The sequence below is a fragment of the Rhamphochromis sp. 'chilingali' genome (assembly GCF_963969265.1).
Source record: "Rhamphochromis sp. 'chilingali' genome assembly, chromosome: 14".
NCBI lineage: Eukaryota > Metazoa > Chordata > Actinopteri > Cichliformes > Cichlidae > Rhamphochromis > Rhamphochromis sp. 'chilingali'.
The window spans coordinates 35,605,135-35,629,906 of NC_137941.1; the positions used below are offsets into that span (position 1 = coordinate 35,605,135).

The 24,772-nt window shown below is 42.4% G+C and overlaps 3 protein-coding genes across 5 annotated transcripts; 1 reads left to right on the top strand and 2 right to left on the bottom strand.

The window, feature by feature from the left end:
* Positions 1–266: 266 nt before the first annotated feature.
* Positions 267–24,293, bottom strand: prkag3b (protein kinase, AMP-activated, gamma 3b non-catalytic subunit). Of its 3 annotated transcripts, none has more exons than XM_080902629.1 (11): positions 24,023–24,293; positions 18,847–18,951; positions 18,667–18,748; positions 13,276–13,334; positions 13,007–13,052; positions 6,683–6,737; positions 6,209–6,335; positions 5,483–5,648; positions 3,380–3,417; positions 3,000–3,146; positions 267–2,748 (listed from the first exon to the last, which is right to left on the bottom strand). In XM_080902629.1, the coding sequence occupies exons 1-11, from the start codon at positions 24,107–24,109 to the stop codon at positions 2,632–2,634; spliced, it is 1,029 nt and encodes a 342-aa protein (XP_080758755.1). In that variant the 5' UTR covers positions 24,110–24,293; the 3' UTR covers positions 267–2,631. The 3 variants fall into 3 exon arrangements, with proteins under 3 accessions (XP_080758755.1, XP_080758757.1, XP_080758756.1); XM_080902631.1 differs by lacking the exon at positions 24,023–24,293 and adding an exon at positions 19,905–20,288; XM_080902630.1 differs by lacking the exon at positions 24,023–24,293 and adding an exon at positions 19,905–20,288 and having other exon boundaries at positions 18,667–18,951.
* Positions 7,924–12,925, top strand: LOC308409698 (zinc finger MYM-type protein 1-like). The gene is made up of 3 exons (XM_080902628.1): positions 7,924–10,077; positions 10,502–10,616; positions 10,823–12,925. Exons 1-3 carry the CDS (start codon positions 8,549–8,551, stop codon positions 11,348–11,350), a joined length of 2,172 nt encoding a protein of 723 aa, XP_080758754.1. The 5' UTR covers positions 7,924–8,548; the 3' UTR covers positions 11,351–12,925.
* On the bottom strand, positions 21,855–23,523 carry LOC308409700 (uncharacterized protein). The gene is made up of 2 exons (XM_080902632.1): positions 23,211–23,523; positions 21,855–22,324 (listed from the first exon to the last, which is right to left on the bottom strand). Exons 1-2 carry the CDS (start codon positions 23,468–23,470, stop codon positions 22,054–22,056), a joined length of 531 nt encoding a protein of 176 aa, XP_080758758.1. The 5' UTR covers positions 23,471–23,523; the 3' UTR covers positions 21,855–22,053.
* Positions 24,294–24,772: the final 479 nt, after the last annotated feature.

Sequence of the window (24,772 nt, forward strand, 5' to 3'; positions counted from 1 at the left end):
CAGGGACCACACCACCACAACATGTCATCTCCATTCATATAAATTATATGATTGCCTGGAATAAAGACCTATCCAACCAATTCTTCAGCCAGACACAGGTGGGAATAGTACAACATTGGAATTCACAATGTCATCGCATCACTAATATTAATGACCAAGTATACTTCTTTATCTGAAGTCATGTAAGAGCTATGTAACGTCAGCGCCAGTTAAAAGTTCAGACACAAATACTGATTTAAGAATTGTTATTTATTTTCAACAGTGTACAACAAAACTAAAGACATCAGAAATATGAAATAAGACATATTAAATTATATGATTAATACAAAAGTATGAAACATTATTTCACAGTAGCCTGGAACTTTTCCAACAGTATTTAAGGCATTCTTAGAAAAATTAGGGAAGCCTCATAAAATGAATAGATGCAAGTTTCTGACTGATACTGTAGCCTTAGACAGCACATTCTTTTGCATTGTTCATGGAAACAATACAAAACAGATCTGAATTACATCTTAATCGTAAGATGTCCAAACTCCTTTAAAAAAAGTATAACTTTTGATAAATTAACAGAAGAATCACAACAGCGTGTACTCACATGTGCTAAGTTTAGGCTTATGGCATGCTGATGCTGATGGCATAGTGGATTCAGAGGAAGAATTACACAGTGAAGCTGCTTGTGGAGTATTAATGTCAGATTTGTCAAACTAAGAGTTTGAAGAAGAGCTAATAAGTGAATAGAGTTCAGAAGATTTGCTTGACTGTTTGGTGAAATAACAACAAATTGGCAGAGATACAGAATTTGTCAGTATTTGACAGCTGAAGCAAAAGATTTAAGGAGACCATTCAAATCATGTAACTGTTTTAGAATAAATTGTTCTTGAAGAAAGTAGTTCCCAATGAGACAGTTAAGTGAATAAGCACAATTATTCTTGTTAGGAGTCAGAAAAGGAAAACTGAAAGAATTAGGAGGAGATATTATGAAGGAGGACTATAGCAGGGTTAGAACACTGATGCCAGAAAGAAAAAATCTCCATTGCCTTCAGAAGGAAGGCAAGAACACCAGAAAGAGCAGGAAACCTTTAAGGATTTCAAGGCAAATAGGTCGATGGGTGGCTCCTCAAAGGAGAGCATGGGTTGGACTTAGGAGCCATGTTCCCTCTAAGCTGCGTGTGCAATCGCACACTGCTGGCATGGTCTCCAATCTGTGTTGCACACACAAAAAAAAATCTAACCTGAATTGAAATTAAAATAAATACGTTAACAATTCTGTTTTGCAGTGTGCGTCAGTAAGTGACCCGTGACTGGCTGCTCCAGCCAATGATGCGATTCACATTCGTATATACGCAGCTAATCAACGTGGTTGACAGGCTCTAACAGCGTCCTTATGTCCCGACGCCGGTGTTTTAGCGAGCAAAGTGGCGTGGCTGATGTGGAGTGAAGCCACGTTAATGACAACGTGTACAACCATTGGAGATGTGAGCAGGACAGACGGAACAACTGACGGACAAAGTGTGGACTTTGTACCAGTTTTTAAATTGTGTTGATCGGCCACGTAAAACCAGAGTTATGATAAAATATCTGCAATGTTTGGTTTTCTTCCTGAATACTGTCGTTGTTTATACTTTATATAGAAACTGCGTTTTATAAGGAAAACACTCAAAAGCCTGTGAGCTAAAACAACACCAAAAAAAATAGCCTTTCCTATTGGTGGAAAAATGTACCTCGTGGACCAATCAAAAAATGATATGGCAACATGGCATTTAGATGTTTAGGGAGGGGGAAGTTTTAGGAGTGACGGCGTGTTTGAGATGTGACAGATTTGCCACGTTTAGCCTGTTTGGAGTCTAAAGTTAGTGTGTTGTCTTGTGTAGTTAGTGTGTAGTTAGTGTGTAGTTAGTGTGTAGTTAGTGTGTAGTGTAGTCAACAGTTTTGTTGTGTGTCAGAACAATGAGGCGACTGCTGAGTGTTACAGGTGTTACAGCAGTGATACATCTGCTGCTGTCAGGCCTGCAGGTATCAGGCTGTTGTTCTCCTTCATCTCATAGTGGACAGAAATTATTTTTGGAGCGGCACAAATAATTTGTGTGGCATCAGATTTGATGCAGAACAGCTGATTGTTCTGTAAATAGTTTGAAATGTTTGTTTAAAAACGCCTTGGCTGCATTTTTAGGTAAACAGCTGCAAAAAACTTTGTTGTTTGCATAACTCAGTTACTTTTTTGAAGAAGTAACTATATAATTAATTACCCAACACTGGTCATTATATATTATATTTTGCAGACAGAGTTACAGACTCTCTCCCAGACCACAGACTCAGACTCATAATACAAGCCAGAGCTTTTAAAAAATAAAAAAAAAAGTTGTGTTTTCAAAATTGGAGTTCAAGTTATTTTTACTTCCAATAGTGTTAACATGCTACACAGGTGATGAACAAGATTTTTTAAATTTTCATTGTAAGTGGGCTAAAGCAGTTAATTAAAAGTAGTCTAACATAAATGCTGTAATTTGATTATTTTAATAAACATGTAACTTGGATGATTCGATGCTGGCGTGACTACAGTGCACACGTCTGCTGTTGCTCAGGGAGTTTGTGTGTTCGCTCAGACACATGAAACATTACAGGGAACATTGCTTAGGAGTACAGTGCATCAATGCCTGCAGGAGAGAGAACGAGGGCTTGGAGAAGGTCAGATAAAGACACAATCCCTCTGACCACATCATCACTGTCAACCAACACCAACCGATGTACCTGGTGAAACAAAAGATAACATTTTTCAGCTCCACTCTGCTGGATACATCAGTACACCCTGACACATTAAGTATCGAAGCTGTATTTTAAGTACTTATGTTGTGCATCTACCTAATGTACCTGAGCCTAATGGACTAACTTTGATTACACAGTCAAGAGCTCTCACGTCTGACTCATATTGCCACCAAAAGTATCCCAGCAGTTTGTGTATAAGTATTATTTTTGCAGCACTGCAGGCTGCACTGTATTACCTCAGCCTGTGCAATGCGATCGATGATGGTCTCCAGTGTTTCATGAGGGTAGCACTTAAGGACCCCCTCAACACAGCAGAATCTGGATGCAATGACTTCCCGCATTGTCATATTTAAGTTGTTATAGTTTTTCTGGGCTGCAAGGTTCTTAGGGACAGAAGAAAACCCAACAATGTTGTTAGCAGCTACTGATTTTACTTTCATAAGATAATAACATTTCTGGATTAACTGCTTATATATAAAGTATTTAACTGTTTCTATTTTTTCTTTAATAAATTTATGGTATTTTAATCAGAAATTGTGTGTGAAGATATACAGTGTAACACATGTGGGTCCTATGTACCATACATAATACATGGGGGAAAAAAACAGCAACTTACAATAACATCAAATCTGGAGTACAGCGCCACCACTTTACCTACAGAGGATATACACAGAAAGGCCATGAGGTAAGTTTTTGTTGTTTTACCTTTTTCCAAAGTATGCATCCAAACTGAAGAAGAACAATAAAAAAATTTTAATTAAATTATGTAGCAAACAAACCAAAAACCTTCATATTATGACTCTTCGTAATATGAAGGTTTTTGGTCTAATGTGGCTATTGTTTGTCTTGATAACAGCTTTACAAACTGTTGTCATTATTGTCAGCCTTGTCAAAAATCAATTGGTAGAATTTTATTCTTAACTCCTTTGCATCCACCAGGTCTCTGATTAGGGTTAGTGGCAGGGCTAGGCTCACCTCTGCTGCTTTGTATGGAATTTACATCTATATAGCATATGCACATGAAAATGTTATAACAGAAGGCCTTGAAGCGTTGAAGCCTTTAATTGTCAAATAGCAAAAAAAAAAAAGCTGATCGTCTTTAGTAATCTGTATTATGACAAGACCAAGGACTGAAAGCTTTACATGCTGGTAAGAGAATAAAGACTACCATGAGCGGTAATGTAAACGTATCAAGCTTTTTCATATATTACAAAATTCAGTTAGTTGCATGTGATTACCTGCTGATGACTCATGATCATGCAAACTTCAAATTTTCCAGGTGAATAACAACATTAACTTAGCATGACAATTCAGAGCACCCAGCCTTCTTGGAGTCCCTGGGTGGTGTGCTGTAGGCTGCTCAACCTGGGGACTTTGTTGTCCTACTGTGAGACTTTCAATTCAATTCAATTCAATTTTATTTATGTAGCGCCAAATCACAACAAAAGTCGCCTCAAGGCGCTTCATAGGTACAGAGAAAACCCCAACAATCATATGACCCCTTATGAGCAAGCACTTTGGCGACAGTGGGAAAGAAAAACTCCCTTTTAACAGGAAGAAACCTCCGGCAGAACCAGGCTCAGGGAGGGGCGGGGCCATCTGCTGTGACTGGCTGGGGTGAGAGAAGGAAGACAGGATAAAGACATGCTGTGGGCAACAACAGTGATACCTGGAGGGACGTGATTGGGAGGAACGGCCTCCCAGATCTGAACCTAAGTGGTGTTTTGTTCTTGGACTTCTGTGCCAACCACAGTTTGTCCATAACAAACACTAAGTTCAAACATAAGAGTGTCCGTAAGTGCGCGTAGCACCAGGACGCTCTAGGCCACAGGTTGATAATCGATTTTGTAATCGTATCACCAGACCTGCCGCCATATGTTCTAGACACTCGGGTAAAGAGAGGGGCTGGTGGTGAGTTGGATCAGGTAGTGGGGGAGGATGCTGGACAGACCTGGCGCTGGGAGTGCCTGGCAGAGGCCCCAGTCTACGAGATCTTCAACGCATACCTCCCACAGAGCTTCAGTAACATTCTGAGGGAGATGGTCAATTCACTGAGTCTGAATTCACCGTGTTCAGGACCTCCATTGCCGAGGCTGCACTGAGCTGCAGCCACAAGGTGGCCACAACCCCTGAACCAAATGGTGGACACAGAGGTGAAGGGAGCCACCAGGCTGAAGGAGGAGTCCTCTCTGGCTTGGTTAGCCTGTGGAACTTTGAAGGCAGCTGAAAGGTACCAACAGGCCAAGAGGAACGTGGCTCAGGCAGTGGCTGAAGCTCAAACTCAAGTGTGGGAGGAGTTGTCCGGTGGTGGAAGGAATACTTTGAGGATCTCCTTAATCCCACTGACACATTTTCCGTGGAGGAAGCAGAGTCTGATACTGATGCGGGGGACAACTCACCTATCTTCAGGAGCAAGGTCATTGAGGCAGTTAAACAACTCCTGGGGTGGATGAGGTTCGCCCTGAGTTCCTGAAGTGGAGATCAGGGGCGGTACCTCTGGACTGGCAGACTGGGGTGGTGGTTCCCATTTTTAAGAAGGGAGACTGGAGGGTGTGTTCCAACTATTGAAGGATCACACTCCATAGCCTCCCTGGGAAAGTCTATGTTAGGGTGCTGGAAAGGGGAGTCTGTCCATTAGTAGAACCTCAGATACAGGAGGAAGAATGCAGTTTTCAGCTTAAGTCTATCAATAGGAACAGTTAGCATGATATCAAACTACCTCGTTCATTGACCACAGGCAGAGCTGACACTCTTCTCTCCACAAAAAGGCTCAGAGCATCATAGACGGAAGCCGATTCCTGGATTGTTGCAATATGTTTAAAGGTACCAATCGGCACTTCACGGATTTGCCTTTGAAGAAACCTGGGTCTGGGAATCATAGATCCCTTAAGGGAAAAGACATAATAAAAGATAATATATTGTGATTTTGAGATTTTGCATTTCACTATTATTATTCTTAATATATAAAGTCTCAATATCATGAAAAAATATAATGCATCAATTAAAATGGAAAAGTAGACATCTTCAAACAGTGATGACAGCCCTTTTTGTGAGCATATAGAGGGCATGCAGATGTATCCAGGCTCCGATTTGTATCATACGTTACACAAAGGAGCTACATGTTTCTACCTCTGTCTACTATGTGCCATGAGAAATCACTGCATCTCAAGACCAATGCTGTTCAAGAAAAACAAACATTATCAAGCACAGCAGTGGTCCAGAGTAATTTACCATGATTTTTTTTTAACCATATCTGATGTATTTCTGGGCACCTGTAGCCCCTCAAAATTACAATTCATTTGGGAAAAAAAGATAATGAAAAGAAGTCTTTCAAATACCAACATACAGGAGAATAAAGATTTCTTTTCTTTGAGCCAGGTCTTTTAACTGCAATTAAATTATGGGATTAAGTTAACGGTGTGCTGCACAAGAAGTGTCTCCTTACAAAAATGTGGAGAAACTTGAGTATGCGTTTGTGAGTGAGGATGTGGAGGACGTTTCCTGATGCTGGGTCAATAACTGGCAGGCGGTGGATCTTATTCTTTAACAGGGAGTATATGGCATCAAACAAACTGAAAAGACAAACACGATTTGTGATTAGGATTTTAAGAATTTCAGAATAAACAGGCTATCCATGGTAAATTTCCTACATCTGCTTATTATTTTATATGGCTTTCAAACAGCCCAGTTAAGCTCTTTTAACAAGCAGACCACAGCTCAGATTAGTTAGCTCCAGCAATGAACACTGGTCGGAAGTCAATAGATACCAAATTCCCTAAATGTTGATATTTTGTACTTTGTTTGAAATTGTAGTTGTAAATCTGGTGTAATTTAAGCAAAAGAACTGTAGCCTTTAAAATGATAAAGTGTGACTACATTATGACTAAATTAAATAAATCTATTTTAGGGCTGGCCTTACCTGGACTCTGGTGTAATGCTGATTAGTCTGTTAAATGAGTACTGGAGATAGATTTCTGCAAACAGAAAAAAAACAAACAAACCACAAACTACTTGGAAACACAGCCTAAAGCTCATTTAAATGTTTAAAAAACAGCCATTCCCAAACTAAAGACCATTGTAGCCTATGAACATCATTTGTGGTGCAGCCAAACCTTTGATCAGAACCTGATCATTACACACGCCGAAGATCAAGTGTTTGCTTCTTGTGCTTCAGTTTTTTTATGCAACTAATTATTGTAAATAATGTCTCACTGCTCTTCCACACTACCTTCAGATCCCACCAGTGGGCCACAATGCAAGTTTTGGGAATAGTTGGTTTAAAAGAATTAGAATCCCATTTCCAAAAATGTTGGGATGCTGTCAGTAATGTGAATAAAAACAGAATGTAGTGATTAGCAAGTTATTTGAACTGTATATTTAACTTAAAATATAACAACTCAGAAACTGAACAGCAGGCTTACTTGTAGTTCCTAGGATTTAAAAGTAGAACGGGAGGCAAAGCCTTCAGGTTTAGAATAGAATAGAATAGCCCTTTATTGTCATTCTACATGTACAATGGAGTTATGGCTGCTCCATGCACAGTGTTTGTAACACTGTGCATGGAGCAGCAACATTATGAGGGACAGTGCTTGTTAACAGTAGAATGGCCGAGGGGAAAAGGCTGTTTGTGAGACTGACCACAGGCGCAGAACAGAGGGCAGTGCATCAAACAGGTGGTGGGCCGGATGAAAGGGATCACCTGTGATGGCCGTGGTTTTTCTGAGACAGGATGATCTGTCGATGGCCTACGGGTGGCAGAGTTCAGCCAGTGATTTTCTGCGCTGTTTTAATTACCCTCTGTGCAGCCTTCCTGTTCTCAGTAGTGGCCCCCATGTGCTGAACACCCAGGCAGTAGGAGAGCACGCTCTCCACTGAGGAGCGGTAGAAGGCCAGCACCAGCTTCCAGTCCAGGTTATTCTTCCTCAGGACACAGAGGAAGTGCAGCCATTGGTGAGCCTTCTTTAAAAGGGCAGAGACGCCCAGAAACCTGAATGTGGAGACTGATTCCACCCATTGCAATGAACTGGTCTGCATTGGTGCATCATATCTTTATTCTCTTCCCCCTCCTGCCCCCCCCCCCCCCCCCCCCTCTTTCTTAAATAGATAACTATCATATCTGATATCATATCTCACAGTACAATAATATTGAATGGGTTGCATTGTTGTATTTCTGTCATGTTTCTCAGGTCTTTGTCTGAATTTCTACGAACATTATTGCTAAGGATTGTCTTATTGCATTGGAGTCACACTGGGTTAAATATGTACACTTGGGTTTTAAGGGGTATTTATTATTTTCTTCTTTTTTTGGGTTGTATGGAAGCCCCAAACGCAATTTCATTGTTCTTGACAATGACAATAAATAAATACTACTACACAGTGGCGGCTGGCCCATAGGGGGCGCTCGGGCTCCGCCCCCCCAAATGTGGAGGAGTAAAAATATATATTTTTAAAAAATTCATCAATGATAGTTTTACTATGTGTGTGCCCATATACAGCCAGGCGTATTTTAACATTTTCACCAGCTGACTCATTAAAGTTCAACCAACAAACGGTGTTTTTCTTCTTCTGGGGCGCTCGTCAAAGCGCCCTTGATATGCAGCGAAATAGCCTATCATTAAATGGTTGCCAGGGGAAAATAATAAATATTTGACCTATCAGCGTCGCTGAATTAAATGGTTTGGGGGCGCTTAAAATTGCGCCCCTGCAGAAAACGCGCGAAGATTTGCTGTTCTAGAATTTTACCTCAGTCAGTAGCCTAAGTGAGCTATAAGGTCAGAGAGAGACGATGGCAGCGGTATTGTTAACGGTTGAGGCACAGCCTCCCCCAAATTCGGTTAGATCGCTTCTAACCTACCCTTTTGCCAGAAGGACAATGGCAGAAAAACTGCAAGTTAAAGAGTTGGGACCTGACAAGCCCGAAATTCAACTAACCCAGGCAACGAAGGAGAAGTCAAAAGCATACAACAGGACTTTTTGTCGGAGTTGGTTCCAGCGCAAGTCGTGGCTGACAGGCTGTGGAACAGCTAATGCACTTTTTTGTTTCCCGTGCATACTGTTCAAAAGTGACAAGTGTGATTTGACGTGGACACAATCTGGACAAACCGACTTAAAGCACCTCTCCGAACGAATCAAGAAACATGAAAGCTCACGAGTTCATATGGACAACAGTGTAAAGCTAGCTGTGCTAGGGAAAACTAGCATAGCGGCGCAGCTAGATGATGGACATCGGATTGCTTTAAGAAGGCACAACGAAGAGGTAGATAAAAACCGTCATATTTTATCTAAAATCATCGATTGTATTAAGTTTTGTGGTGCTTTTGAGCTAGCAATGCGGGGACATGATGAAAGTGATTCCTCAGACAATCCAGGGATTTTTAGAGGTTTAGTCGACTTGATGGCATCAATTGATCACGACTTGAGGCAACACCTTGAAAATGCTACTGTATTTAAAGGCACCTCGAAAACAGTCCAGAACGAGATCCTGGATTGCATGTTGGCAGTTCTGAGAGAAAGGATCGTGGAAGAAGTAAAGGCAGCGAAGTTTTTAGCCATTCAAGCTGATGAAACCACTGACATTTCTACACACTGTCAGTTAGTCATGGTGCTAAGATACATTGACCAACGAAACCGTATTCAAGAGCGTTTTTTTGAATTCATCAAGCTACCCAATGCTTGTGCAGATGCAATAGCCAGTGCCTTATCGGAGAGGCTGCGCTTCATCCTCCCCCAGGGACAAGAGAGAAAGTTGATCGCCCAGGCCTACGATGGGGCCGCTGTAATGAGGGGTACCACTGGAGGAGTGCAGCGTAAGATACAGGACATTTATGCTAACGCTCACTACGTACATTGTTATGCCCATCAGTTAAACCTGGTAATGCAACAAGCAACCTCCCACATCCCTCAAATCAGTCACTTTTTTTCCGACATAGCAGGATTCGCTTCTTTTTTTACTAAATCGAGCAAGAGGACTGCAGTGCTTGACGAGGTGGTGGCGCACCGACTTCCAAGTGCATCGGCAACCCGTTGGAACTTCAACAGTCGTGCTGTGAATACAGTGTATGAACATAAAGACGATCTGGTGAGGTGTTTTCAGACCATCCGTAACAGTGAAGGATTTGATGCCCCTACAAAGAGAGATGCCGGTGGTTTCGTGAGAATGCTGGAAGACGAAGCTTTCTGTTTTTTCCTGGCCTTGTTTCACAAGATAATGCCACATGTAGACATGCTGTATAACCACCTACAGAAGAGAAACATCGATTCTGTCACCATCGCAGGGATCACCCAGACATTCATCAGCCGCATGCAGGCTATCAGGTAGGCATAAAAGCATAAATATGTAACCTAGAATAAATGTTAATTATCTATGCATAGATTCTATCAAATTCTCTGCATATATTCTGTGTTCTGTGACTTAAATGTTTAATGGAATTCAGATAATTTTGATTTATATCAGCCTTTGAAGTAATTTTATGAAAAATATTTGATTAAGTATATTTGATGAAGTATATTCCCAGTAATGATTTGATGTAGCCTATACCATAGGCTATTTCCTGAAATTATGGCCAGGGCCTTTATTTACTTGCACTGGTTTTCCCCCAGCCATTAAACCAGGTCCGGTTATTAATTAAATCCGGTAATTCCCGGTAATTAGAACACAACCTTTGTTTGGTTTGTGTTTGGTTAATATATCCCTATTCAGTTTTCAGAAGCCATTAATGAAACTTATGTATTGGATCAGGGAGGCACTTCCTAATCTGGTTGTGGATGAGGAGTACAGGGGACCTGTTCAAGACCCACCCACAAAGAGACGGAGAACATTGGGGGAAGACAGGCAACACCATTTGGCACTGGAGGTAAGCACTAGCTGCTTGGTCTGATTTAAATCGGATCATCAGATAAAATCTAATGACGATGCTGTCAGATGTCATTTGATATAGTGGTCATGACTGTTTTGTTTTGTTATGGACAGATTTTTTTTTCAGAATAATGATTAACATGAGACATGTGCCAAAGTCTTACCACTGAATCTAACTCTTACCAATTATATATTATTGGATAGGTGTGCGACACCATTATGAGCCATGCCAAGGAGAGGTTTTCTTTCACCAAGCACCTTGTCAGCGCCACTCTGTTGCAAGGAGACTTGTTCCAACAACACAGCAAAAATTTTCCAGATGCAGCACTACAAACCACAGTGGAAGCCTATCCCTCATTGGACAAAGCCAGACTTAAAACAGAACTGTCCCTGATCTACGACAACGAGGAGTTTCAGAGTTGTAGTGGTGCGCTGGCGCTCTATCAGGTTCTGATGGAAAACAACCTTCAAGACACATTCACCGAAACTGTAAGTCTTCTTAACATCCTCATCACCACACCAATGACAACATCAGAATCGGAGAGGTGTTTCTCTACTTTAAAGAGGATAAAAACTTTCCTGAGAAACAATATGGCTCAGGATCGGCTCAACGCTCTGGCTATGCTGTCCATAGAGAAAAAACTCACACAAGAACTTCCTGATTTCAACACCAGGGTCATCGAGAAATTTGCCACTCAGAAAGACAGACGAGCAAAGTTCTTGTACAAATAAGAACCCTTAACCATATTTACTCTCTTTCTCCATCCCTCTCTCTTTCTCTCTTTAGCCCACCCCCCCAATCAGTTTACAGTTGTTGTTTTCAATAGTTATTTTTCATTCATTCAAAAAAAAAAAAAAAATCTGTTCATGTTCATTTTTACAAATCTATACAAATGGCCAGAATATGGTTGTTCATTTTAAATTTAAATTAAAATTGTGTTGTTTGATGTACTCATTAAATGGGTCATTTTAGTCGATATCATAAAAATTGCCCCCCCTGAGATTTTTTTCAGGAGCCGCCACTGCTACTACATTCTCCATTTATAATGAGAAGAGAGTGGACCTGTCTGTGCCCCCTGAAGTGCATTATGAGTTCTTTTGTTTTAAGGATGCCTGTGGACAAGGCTGGCACTGGTGGTCAGGAAAAGCTGCAGACAGCTCAAGCTGTGCCGGGTGGGGGGCACTCCTACAGGAAAAACCAAAGTCTGTCAGCCCGGTGGTAGGCGGACAGCTGCAGAAGAGGGCCTGGGCCGGCACCACTTGATCATGCAGGACATGTGCAGGCTTAAGTCTATCAATAGGAACAACCTCCTGCCGACTTCCAAAGTCCAAAAAGGAAAGGCTTTCGGCCTGGTTGAATAACCCTGAACGGGCCGTCAAACAGAACAATAGGGTCGGGCAGGCAGTGGTGCACCAGGAATGGAAAACGAGTCTCTGGTGGAACGGAGAGACAGCATAGAGGTATTGAAACACGAAGGGGGGGGGGCTCGCAGGCATGAATTCCCCAGGATCCCGGAGCGGCTGGCCAAGGACCAGTTCAGCTGGAGAATCCCAGAGGTCTTCCCTAACCGCGCAGCGCAAACCTGTAAGAGAACCCCAGAGAGCGGCCTTGAGTGACTCGTGAAGCTGCTTGCACATCCCGTTGGTTTGCGGGTGGTATGCTGTGGTTTGGTGGACCTTGACCCCCAGGCTGTCAGCCATGGCAGACCAAAGCTCCAAAACGAACTGGGGGGGGGGAATGAAACGCGAAATCAACAAAAATTCCCTGGCCACCACCGCCGCTGTCATGGATGCCATCCCTGTAAGGTCTATGTCAGGGCGTTTGAAAGGAGAGTTCATACATTAGTCAAACTTCAGATCCAGGAGGAACAATGCTGTTTTGTCCTGTTCACAGAACACTAGACCAGCAGGAATCCTCTTGAGGATATTCGAGTGTGTGTGTGAGCTTATCAATCCAGTCTACATCCAGGCAGGAGCACCCAAACTCCTACTTCAGTGCTATGCTGTTGGAATACTATGTAATGAGGTTACTGTCTTGTTAAAATAAGCAAGAACATCTAAGGGGGAGGAAAAACCAAAAACATCATCTGGATGGCAACATGAGCATGTTGCTCCATGAGCTGTACTGTTGAGGATCAATCAATAATGTCTCTAATACGCATAGATGACCTCTAAATGTTTGTGGAAGCAGTGATAAACAGTATAATGGGCACATTTCCAAGCCAATAAGAAAAGATTGATTCATTTAAAAAAAAAAAACATATTTAAAATATTTATAAACCACAGCATTCTGTTTTTATTTACATCCTGTTGAATGTCACAACTTTTTTGGAAAGCTGTTCTAAATTCTTATTCTTTCATGCTTGCGGACAGCATCGTTGAACAGACCTCTCCATGTCTCTATCTTGTGATCCTCAAGCTCATATATCTGAACCTGCAGACAAACCAAACATTTCAGATCCAATGATTATGGCAACATCCGACATGATGGAGGATTTTTACTTATTTTTTTAATCAGTATGGTTTTTGTATTATAACATGATTTGAAAGCACAGTGTGAATGCATTTGACAAAAGCATCCATCCATTTTCTTCTGCTAAAACACAAAGCAGCTAAATATATACAATAAATTTATAGTACTCAGAAACTCAGCTCACCAGAGGAGACTTATAGTATCGATGTAGTATGTTAATGAAGTCAGTGATGGTCAGCATACCTGGACAGAAACATATAGATCATGTTTAGCCTGAGTGACACTGGACGTACTGAACATGGATTCATCATGTTATGATGCTAACTGACACATATCTGGAAGTTTCTTATTTAGGACAAGTGAGCATGAAATGCTGTCTACTTTCCTTACTAACTAAATCAACACCATCAGAGCTTAATAACTATTGACCGCACCTCACGTCTCATGTAGTCAAGGTACTGGAAGACTAGTCTTGGATCTACTTGGATCTGACCTTTGATTTCAAGTGAATTTAATACCATCCAGCTGATGTTACTGATGCTGATGGAAGTGTCAGTAAGCCATCATGGATGACTGACTATGTGACTAGATATAAGACAGCGAGATGGTCTCTCTGGTCTTACACATAAAATAGAAGGGAAAAGCTACATAACCTGTGTCTCTTATGGAATAGGATGTAGATGTAATAGTGGTATACAGGCACTACAGTGACCAGGTCAACAACGGGCTGAATGGGAAGACCAATAGAGAGGCTTTATAGAAGACGGAGGTGAGCAGGCTCTATTTTCTTGGAAAGCTGTGGTCCTTAAATCCTAAAATGTTGAATATCTTTAATCACCCATTTGTGGCCAACACAGTGTACCTCACGATGGTCTTCTGGAGGAGCAGCATCCGAGCTGGTGACACCAACCATAAAATGATCATGGAGGCTGGCTCTGTGGCTAGAAACTGGACACTTTTAAAGATATGTATTATATACAGTGGGGCAAAAAAGTATTTAGTCAGCCACCGATTGTGCAAGTTCCCCCACTTAAAATGATGACAGAGGTCAGTAATTTGCACCAGAGGTACACTTCAACTGTGAGAGACAGAATGTGAAAAAAAAATCCATGAATCCACATGGTAGGATTTGTAAAGAAGTTATTCGTAAATCAGGGTGGAAAATAAGTATTTGGTCACCTCAAACAAGGAAAATCTCTGGCTCTCACAGACCTGTAACGTCTTCTGTAAGAAGCTTTTCTGTCCCCCACTCGTTACCTGTATGAATGGCACCTGTTTGAACTCATCATCTGTATAAAAGACACCTGTCCACAGCCTCAAACAGTCAGACTCCAAACTCCGCCATGGCCAAGACCAAAGAGCTTTCGAAGGACACCAGGAAAAGTATTGTAGACCTGCACCAGACTGGGAAGAGTGAATCTACAATAGGCAAGCAGCTTGGTGTGAAAAAATCAACTGTGGGAGCAATCATCAGAAAATGGAAGACATACAAGACCACTGATAATCTCCCTCGATCTGGGGCTCCACGCAAGATCTCATCCCGTGGGGTCAAAATGATCATGAGAACGGTGAGCAAAGATCCCAGAACCACACGGGGGGACCTGGTGAATGACCTGCAGAGAGCTGGGACCAAAGTAACAAAGGTCACCATCAGTAACACACTACAACGGCAGGGAATCAAATCCCGCAGTGCCAGACGTGTTCCGCTGCTGAAGCCAGTGCATGTCCAGGCCCGTCTGAAGTTTGCCAGAGAGCACATGGATGATACAGCAGAGGATTGGGAGAATGTCATGTGGTCAGATGAAACCAAAGTAGAACTTTTTGGTATAAACTCAACTCGTCGTGTTTGGAGGAAGAAGAATACTGAGTTGCATCCCAAGAACACCATACCTACTGTGAAGCATGGGGGTGGAAACATCATGCTATGGGGCTGTTTTTCTGCCAAGGGGACAGGACGACTGATCCGTGTTAAGGACAGAATGAATGGGGCCATGTATCGTGAGATTTTGAGCCAAAACCTCCTTCCATCAGTGAGAACTTTGAAGATGAAACGAGGCTGGGTCTTCCAACATGACAATGATCCAAAACACACCGCCCGGGCAACAAAGGAGTGGCTCCGTAAGAAGCATTTGAAAGTCCTGGAGTGGCCTAGCCAGTCTCCAGACCTCAACCCCATAGAAAATCTGTGGCGGGAGTTGAAAGTCCGTGTTGCTCGGCGACAGCCCCAAAACATCACTGCTCTCGAGAAGATCTGCATGGAGGAATGGGCCAAAATACCAGCTACTGTGTGTGCAAACCTGGTAAAGACCTATAGTAAACGTTTGACCTCTGTTATTGCCAACAAAGGTTATGTTACAAAGTATTGAGTTGTATTTTTGTTATTGACCAAATACTTATTTTCCACCCTGATTTACGAATAAATTCTTTAAAAATCCTACCATGTGGATTCATGGATTTTTTTTTTCACATTCTGTCTCTCACAGTTGAAGTGTACCTCTGGTGCAAATTACTGACCTCTGTCATCAATTTAAGTGGGGGAACTTGCACAATCGGTGGCTGACTAAATACTTTTTTGCCCCACTGTATCCACGTTCCTAGATGCTTTGCATATAATCTGCACCTGGCTGAACTGGCATAGTAACATACAATTATGAAATTATTTTTCTGTCGAGTCGTGTGCAAGGAAAACATAATCCAAGCAGATAATTTCATTTCACGACCGCAAGTATTCAGTGCCGCTCAATACAATTTGTTAAACAAAGTTTGCCAAATTAATTATCAACAGTTATTGTTTACTGTGTAGCTGTGGAAACCCTGACACCTGTCACTGGTTATGCTGAAGAAACCAGTAAAAAGGCTTTTGACTCAAGCCAGCAGGATTTCACTGCGAGCACAAAGAGCTACCTGTGGGAGTGACACTGTAGCAGCGTGTGCAACGCAAACGCTCAGTGTGCGCGATGGTTTCTTTGTGCGCTAAGTTCTACCCCTGCAGGCTCTTGAATTTATGCCTGAGGAATTTAAATGAGTGGGTGGCACCTGTGCCCGGGAAATGAAATTATTTAGTGATGTTTTTTCCCATGAAACGTATAACAGAAAAAGTTTTTAGTCCTTGTCCTTGATTGTTGCAGCGGTCCACTTGTTATTAGCATTTCTTGGTTTCCCTGATGCAGACCTTGTTCAGTCCAATGGCAAGGTGTTCTGATCTGAGCAATCATTTACTTTACTGGTGCTCTGCATGGGCTTCAACCCCTTAACCCAGCTCATCATTAATAATAGATATTGATATAGAGTTAGGAGTGGAGTGACCATCAGCCGCCTCCTGCACACAGAAACAGGTCCTAAGCACCATATTCATAAAGGGGGGACCACAGCCAACAGCACTCAAGTAGCAGATTGTGCACAGCTACCCCAGACACCATCTAACACACAGGGGCAGAATGTAAGATGCAAGCTGGAAAAGCATTTGCAGAGCGGCTTGGATTATAAAGAATTAATAAACCACTGAAGGTTGTATCGGGGGAGCTCAAGCTTCAATCGAGATTCATGTTACTCATGCTCAGTGCTACAGACAGATGATGTACAGGGAGTGCAGAATTATTAGACAAATGAGTATTTTGTCCACATCATCCTCTTCATGCATGTTGTCTTACTCCAAGCTGTATAGGCTCGAAAGCCTACTACCAATTAAGCATATTAGGTGATGTGCATCTCTGTAATGAGAAGGGGTGTGGTCTAATGACATCAACACCCTATATCAGGTGTGCATAATTATTAGGTAACGTCCTTTCCTTTAGCAAAATGGGTCAAAAGAAGGAGTTGACAGGCTCAGAAAAGTCAAAAATAGTGAGATATCTTGCAGAGGGATGCAGCAGTCTCAAAATTGCAAAGCTTCTGAAGCGTGATCATCGAACAATCAAGCGTTTCATTCAAAATAGTCAACAGGGTCGCAAGAAGCGTGTGGAAAAACCAAGGCGCAAAATAACTGCCCATGAACTGAGAAAAGTCAAGCGTGCAGCTGCCAAGATGCCACTTGCCACCAGTTTGGCCATATTTCAGAGCTGCAACATCACTGGAGTGCCCAAAAGCACAAGGTGTGCAATACTCAGAGACATGGCCAAGGTAAGAAAGGCTGAAAGACGACCACCACTGAATAAGACACACAAGCTGAAACGTCAAGACTGGGCCAAGAAATATCTCAAGACTGGTTTTTCTAAGGTTCTATGGACTGATGCCCGGGCGGTGTGTTTTGGATCATTGTCATGTTGGGAGACCCAGCCTCGTTTCATCTTCAAAGTTCTCACTGATGGAAGGAGGTTTTGGCTCAAAATCTCACGATACATGGCCGCATTCATTCTGTCCTTAACACGGATCAGTCGTCCTGTCCCCTTGGCAGAAAAACAGCCCCATAGCATGATGTTTCCACCCCCATGCTTCACAGTAGGTATGGTGTTCTTGGGATGCAACTCAGTATTCTTCTTCCTCCAAACACGACGAGTTGAGTTTATACCAAAAAGTTCTACTTTGGTTTCATCTGACCACATGACATTCTCCCAATCCTCTGCTGTATCATCCATGTGCTCTCTGGCAAACTTCAGACGGGCCTGGACATGCACTGGCTTCAGCAGCGGAACACGTCTGGCACTGCGGGATTTGATTCCCTGCCGTTGTAGTGTGTTACTGATGGTGACCTTTGTTACTTTGGTCCCAGCTCTCTGCAGGTCATTCACCAGGTCCCCCCGTGTGGTTCTGGGATCTTTGCTCACCGTTCTCATGATCATTTTGACCCCACGGGATGAGATCTTGCGTGGAGCCCCAGATCGAGGGAGATTATCAGTGGTCTTGTATGTCTTCCATTTTCTGATGATTGCTCCCACAGTTGATTTTTTCACACCAAGCTGCTTGCCTATTGTAGATTCACTCTTCCCAGTCTGGTGCAGGTCTACAATACTTTTCCTGGTGTCCTTCGAAAGCTCTTTGGTCTTGGCCATGGCGGAGTTTGGAGTCTGACTGTTTGAGGCTGTGGACAGGTGTCTTTTATACAGATGATGAGTTCAAACAGGTGCCATTCATACAGGTAACGAGTGGGGGACAGAAAAGCTTCTTACAGAAGACGTTACAGGTCTGTGAGAGCCAGAGATTTTCCTTGTTTGAGGTGACCAAATACTTATTTTCCACCCTGATTTACGAATAAATTCTTTACAAATCCTACCATGTGGATTCATGGATTTTTTTTTCACATTCTGTCTCTCACAGTTGAAGTGTACCTTTGGTGCAAATTACTGACCTCTGTCATCATTTTAAGTGGGGGAACTTGCACAATCGGTGGCTGACTAAATACTTTTTTGCCCCACTGTAGTTGCCTAATAATTATGCACAGTAATAGTCACCTGCACACACAGATATCCCCCTAAAATAGCTCAAACTAAAAACAAACTAAAAACTACTTCCAAAAACATTCAGCTTTGATATTAATGAGTTTTTTGGGTTCATTGAGAACATGGTTGTTGATCAATAATAAAATTATTCCTCAAAAATACAACTTGCCTAATAATTCTGCACTCCCTGTATGGCTCACCTACAAAACACTGAAGCTTGCTGTCCCACAGCGGCGCTGCCCTCACACCATTAGCCACCAGAGCAAAGAAAGCCTTCTTCACCTGCCAAACAGACACCCAGTCACTGAAACCATGAACATGTTTTGTAACTGTGGCTTGTTTTACTGGCAGAATAAGAGGATGTGTTGTGAACATTCGACCTGCAGTGTTGTGTCAAAGATGACCAGTTTGGAGCTGGTTGGGATGGCATCGTAGCAGGAGTGACTCTTCATGAAGTTCATGTAAATGAATGTGTCAGTCTGGACCTGTGGAGAAGAGCAGGTGTTGCTTATGCCACAGACAAATAAGAAATATAATATACACTGCTGTTAAAAATGTTGGTTTCATGTTGGGTATTTATATGAGGGTTTTTATTTTTTTATAAGGGCATCATAATGTTTTCACAAAAAAAGATTATATGTTCTTCAAGCTTGGGTCTAACAGTGTTTTGAGAGTTTGAGGATGCTGACAGCATCTGCAGTCTCCTGGACAGAGACGTCTGATGTGATGATGTGATGTTTGGACCACCTTTTACATTTACTCTGGTTATTTCTTTGGCCCCTGGTAAGTTTTGATTTGCTCGTGCTCCATCTTTCCTTGATCTTACCGGTAGCTGGGACAGCTCCATCTACAATCCCAATTTAAAAAAAAAAATACAAAAAAAAATAAAAATACAAAAGAAAAAAAAAAGGGCAACAGGGCAAATTTACCACCGTGTAGCAATATTTGAAAATAGCAACTGCAGTTTCAATACTTCTAAAGTGACCAGAAACAGTGGATCAAGTATGCAGCAGAATAAATATTATGGGGAATTCAGCAAACACAAGCCACATCTCCCGTCGGATTTCTTTCCCGTTTTCAGGACATATGTGTGTTACAGTTACCAGGCAACCTGGTGAACCCTAAAGCTTCAAGTCATCGCTATTTCAGTTAGGTGTCTGTACCCGACTGTCCACTGCTTCAGATTACACCTGGAATTTAGTTGGGTAAACAAGGTTGCACATTATTTTATAAAGTAATTATCAGAATCAGAATACGTTATTAATCCCTAAGGAAACTGTGTGGTTACAGTAACAATCTGAACTAATTAAATAATACAGTACGTTACAAAGTTACAAAACATAAGAAATAGCTCTAATATATACAAATGGCTATCCAGAATACTACAGAGGTTCAATATATTGACATTTGACTCTAAACCTCAAACTGTAAAACTCACTGTAAAGGACAGCCACAGGCAGGAATGATTTCCTGTGTCGTTCAGTGGTGCATTATGGGTAGTATGTCAGTGAAGGCGCTCCTGTGACTGGCTGGCACATCGTGGAGTGGGTGGGAGGTATTGTCCAGCATTGTCCTTATCACCGTATCCTTAACATCTGCCTCTCAGACACCACCTTAAGGAAGTCCAGCTCCATCCCCACATTGCTGGCCTTACGGTGTGTTAACACCGAACGCGATGGACGCGAATAGAGCGTCAGGTTTACATGTAAAGTCAATGGAAAGGCGCGATGACGCGCGATTGCGGGTCCCGCGAAAATTCGGAAGCAGATTTGCGTCGCGAAAACGCCAAAACGCGTGAAACGCGCGTCAGTGCAGCGCGTCTGGCGCGTTTGACTCGCGAATAAAACCACGCGCGTGAGTTTTTGTGTTGCATTTTGTGCATACGCGTCTACCGCTCGAGTTGGAAAAATCTGAACTCCAGCGTCAAATCGCGCCGCGACAACCAATCAGGAGCCTGGTGACGTGGCTGTTACCTAGGTCAAAGGGGCAGATCCAGCCAAAGCCCTTCATACTTCAATGGAGGGGAAGGCTAATCAATGCGGTAGCAAACAACTCGGAGCTGTACAACACCAGCTGCTTTCAGTACCGAGACAGGAATAAAAAGGACCGAGCTTGGAGGAAGATATGTGAAGAGATCGGGCAACCTGGTAAGTTCATTCATTTCTCTTTTGAAAGTTTTCACTGACCCGGGGAAGCCGCACAAAAGCTAGCAAGCCACCGCTATTTTCCCACTGACGTACAAATACCGTTCTGCTTTTATGCATGTTATCATTTAGGAATATATTTTATTGTTTATTAATAAACAGCACACAGTGGTCCCGCTGTTCATCCGTCACTGCTTTGCTTTTTCGCTGATTTTTTATTGCACAGTACAGCATTGCATTCTGCAGCCTGATTGACAAATCTCCTGCGCTTGCCAAATTTATCACGTTTGGTTTTGATAACCATCGCGTCCAATAGAAAAAACAGCACAAAAACACCCATAACTATGAGCCTCATTCGGAAATAGACACCTGCACCGCGAGGGAAAAAGGCGCACGAAAGTGGCGGGCAGATGAAGACAAACCGCGGCATAATAATACTTTTACGTTTTGCAATCTACAAAGGTTTGCACTTTGAGAATCAATTGTGAGAACTGTGACCAGGGGCTAGTTATTCTGAGAACCCCTGCAATAAATGAGGGACCACTGTCTACTCTACGATTATTATATCCAACCTGTTAACATTTAATACTGTATTGATAGAACCAACTGATTCTGCAGCAGAGCATCCCCAGTCCCTGAGCTCCTGCTGCTGCACCCACAGATATGTACAGCAAGCACTGATACCTTTTTAGTCGGTGGGATTCCCTTGTGATCACCTTTACTAAATATCTACAACCAATCTGATTATATCCTGTTATTGTTTTTTTTTTTTTCAATGTTGAAATTAAAATCTAGTAGCAGCCTTCTCATTTCTTTGTGTTTTGTGCTGTGTTTTACAGGCCCACAGAGGAGGACGGCTCCGAGGCAGATGAGGGACGGGTCCCAGGACGGTCCATCGGCGGTGGAGCTGGCCATCCTGGAGTCCCTGAAGAGTCCACACCAGTCTCCAATGGAGCATTTCCTCCTCAGCCTTGTTCCTGCTCTGGAGAGCAGCTGGTCCTTTTTATTCCTGTCTCTCTGTAAATTCTTATATTTTATATATTTATGTTTAATGTTTTTCTGTTTGAGACTTTTAATATTATTTTAAATAAATGTTTATAATGACTAATGTCTCAGTTCTACTACACAGCAAATGTTGGCACACGACTTGACACATGTAGAATTTATTTCATATTATACTAATGACAAAATATACTGATACAGTGGGATGCAGAAGTTTGGGCAACCTTGTTAATAGACATTATTTTCCTGTATAAATCGTTGGTTGTTACAATAAAAAATGTCAGTTAAATATCATACAGGAGACACACACAGTGATATTTGAGAAGTGAAAAGAAGTTCACTGGATTTACAGAAAGTGTGCAATAATTGTTTAAACAAAATCAAGCAGGTGCATCAATTTGGGCACCACAAAAAAGAAATGAAATGAATATTTAGTGTATATCAATGTGTGTGTCTCCTATATGATATATGGGGTGCCTTTGTCTGGATGTGCTTCCCATCCAGAGCTGCACAGCACAGAGGAAAGTTCCAGCGCTCCTGGAATCCCTCTGTGATGGAGCGCCAGTCTCCAGGTGAAGGCACAGCCATGAAGTCGTCCACTAGACAGTCCCAGATGGACGTCGCTGCCTGGGGGGTGATCTGACACACCGTGGACACACCGACTCTGAAACTGAACGCGATGGTCCTGAAGGAGTCCCCGGTGACAAGGAACCTGGACAAAATTGTTCAAAATCAGTATTATGTGTGCTGCAGTTACAAAATACATTATTCAAATTCCAAAATACTTTTGTGATGTCAGATATAAATCACAAAACTTAAATCTTACATAAAACCTTTTGTAATTATAAGGATAATTACAAAATGTATATTAGATAATATCTAAAACAGTTGTTTTGTTTTAACTTTAACATATCATAATTTGATTGGTAGCAACTTTCACAACTACAGTGAGCCAATCACTCATAATTCCTAAACATGTCAATCAGGTAGGAATGAAGTAAGACATTAATAGAAATAAAGAGTTGTGTGTTGACATGTAGCCCTTTCCTTGCTTAAATCATTAATATTTTTGAAAAATTAATCTGTGATAAGACATAGCTTATCAAGATAGAACCATGTAACTAGAGATGAACCAAACTGTTCAGTTTTATCTAACTCTGTTTTAATAAAGGCTGTGACCCCTGCTATAGAGTCTGACAGCTGCAGGGATTATATACAAATATTCAACTATCCCAGAATTAAACCAGGTCTAAATAAAAAGGAGTGAGTATCACTACAAAGGTTAACTCAGTGGTGCTAATGCTACAGTTTGATATCAGCAAACACCGAGCGCATACATTGATGTGACACCACAGCCATGCTATCATTCAAACACTGATAACAGCATAAATCGAATTAAATCGGGACTTGATGAGACCTTCTGAGTATCACTAGAAATATTATAAAGAGTCGTCTCTGTACCACAGTTTGCTTTCAGTAAACACCGACAGCATTCACTGTTAGCATAGCACATCCATGTTAGCAGTGTATAACTGGATGGATTAGCATATTAGCACAGATATCAATAAAGGACTACCGTATTAAATAGTTTTACTAACCTCAGGCAGACGGACAGGCGCTCTGCAGGTGGGATTGAGCGTCTGTAGTTGGTGTCTAGGCGGGCGATGCTGGGACCGACGAGGGAAAGCAGGTCCTCAAACTGGCCGACGGTGATAGCGCTGGAATCGGCCGTCATCCAGGCGCAGCTCCTGGAGCAAGTGGTGAAACTCACCAAACTGCTCATGCCTCTGGAGGACCTGATGGACCCAGGTACGGCGAGGATGTCCTTTACGCCGCTACTCTGCTCTCCACAGTACATAGAGAAGGGAGACTCTCTCTTCAAGTGCTAGCTCGATAGCTGCCATCTTGCAAAGATACCGGTCTGGCACAACTCCCTCCCACATTCCTCCCACATTTCCGGTTCACGCGCGTCAAAATATCATATTTTGACGCGCGATGGATTTTTCTTGGACACGCGTTGAGACGCGAATGTACACGCGTCAAATTAGGGGCGTTTGGGGCGTTTTATTCGCGTCCATCGCGTTCGGTGTGAACACAGTTTTATTGAGTCTGCTGGCATCTGCGGCCCTCAACCTGCTGCCCCAGCATGCAACAGCAGAGGATCGCACTGGCCACAACAGACAGACAATCCTGAGTGTTGTCTGACAGATGTTAAAAGACCTCAGTTGACGACTCTGACCCTTCCTGTAGACTGCAGTAGTGTTTTTAACCCAGTCCAGTTCATTATCTATGTGTAATCTGAGGTAATATAAAAGTAGGTCCAGTGTTTTTTCTTAGCAACTTTTCAAAGTCACGTAGAACAAACAGCAGCACACGAGGTGCGAGGTGGAGGGTGAGGACAGTGTCTTACCTCTGCCAGAGGTTCCATAGCCTGCAGACAACAGCAATAAGAGGTCTGCACACGTAGAATCACACTGACCCACAAAACCCTGGGCATCAAAATGACAGACAGCAGCACTGTGACGGACTGTCTACCTGGAGGAGCTGTGAGACTTTGCTGCCAAGTCAGATAAAGAGGTGTTGAAAGAGTCCAGACATGGTGAGAAGGACGGAAAACTGGACAAATTGAGAGGGAGACAAATTGCTCTGTGAAGCTTGAGACAGCTGGGACAGAATGTCTGGGAAAGACTGAAGTCTAAATCTGGACTGAAGTGTGAGAGTGGCATTTAGAGGGACAGAGGAAGAGTGGGTGGAGACGGGGGGGGTATTGCCTTATTAACATTTGTAGCAGAGCAGAGGACGCTCATCCCGGTCACTTCATCTTCTGAAAGTGGAAACTAAACACAGATTTAATAAGCAGTTTGTATGTACGAGATGTCTGCATATCCAATAATCCATCCTCTCCTCCACCTCTGGCTCCATGAAAACAGCCAAAGTGCCAACATTTATACTGGTTCTTGAGTGCAGACTCGAGAACCAGTGGGTGATACAGCAATGACAACATCCAGCTACGGTAGCAACCAGCGCACTTCAGCACATTCGTTAGCTTCAATGTCATGAACTATTTGTGTGTTTTTAAGATTAGCTATCAGATCATCAGACATGTTTTAACAGTAGACATAACTTCTCTGTCCAAAGTGTCATTTTTACTCTTAAAGAA

Bases quoted from the DNA above. Each gene is read 5' to 3' on its own strand.
- LOC308409698 (XM_080902628.1), top strand. From the start codon at position 8,549: ATGGCAGCGGTATTGTTAACGGTTGAGGCACAGCCTCCCCCAAATTCG. The intron at 10,078-10,501 runs GTAGGCATAAAA...GTATTGGATCAG, and splicing joins AGCCGCATGCAGGCTATCAG to GGAGGCACTTCCTAATCTGG. The intron at 10,617-10,822 runs GTAAGCACTAGC...ATTATTGGATAG, and splicing joins AACACCATTTGGCACTGGAG to GTGTGCGACACCATTATGAG.
- prkag3b (XM_080902629.1), bottom strand. From the start codon at position 24,109: ATGCCCAGGGTTTTGTGGGTCAGTGTGATTCTACGTGTGCAGACCTCT. The intron at 13,335-18,666 runs GTGAGCCATACA...GTTTCTGTCCAG, and splicing joins CAAGCTTCAGTGTTTTGTAG to GTATGCTGACCATCACTGAC. The intron at 6,336-6,682 runs GTAAGGCCAGCC...TTGTCTTTTCAG, and splicing joins AGCATTACACCAGAGTCCAG to TTTGTTTGATGCCATATACT.
- LOC308409700 (XM_080902632.1), bottom strand. From the start codon at position 23,470: ATGTACTGTGGAGAGCAGAGTAGCGGCGTAAAGGACATCCTCGCCGTA. The intron at 22,325-23,210 runs GTTAGTAAAACT...AATTTTGTCCAG, and splicing joins CGCCTGTCCGTCTGCCTGAG to GTTCCTTGTCACCGGGGACT.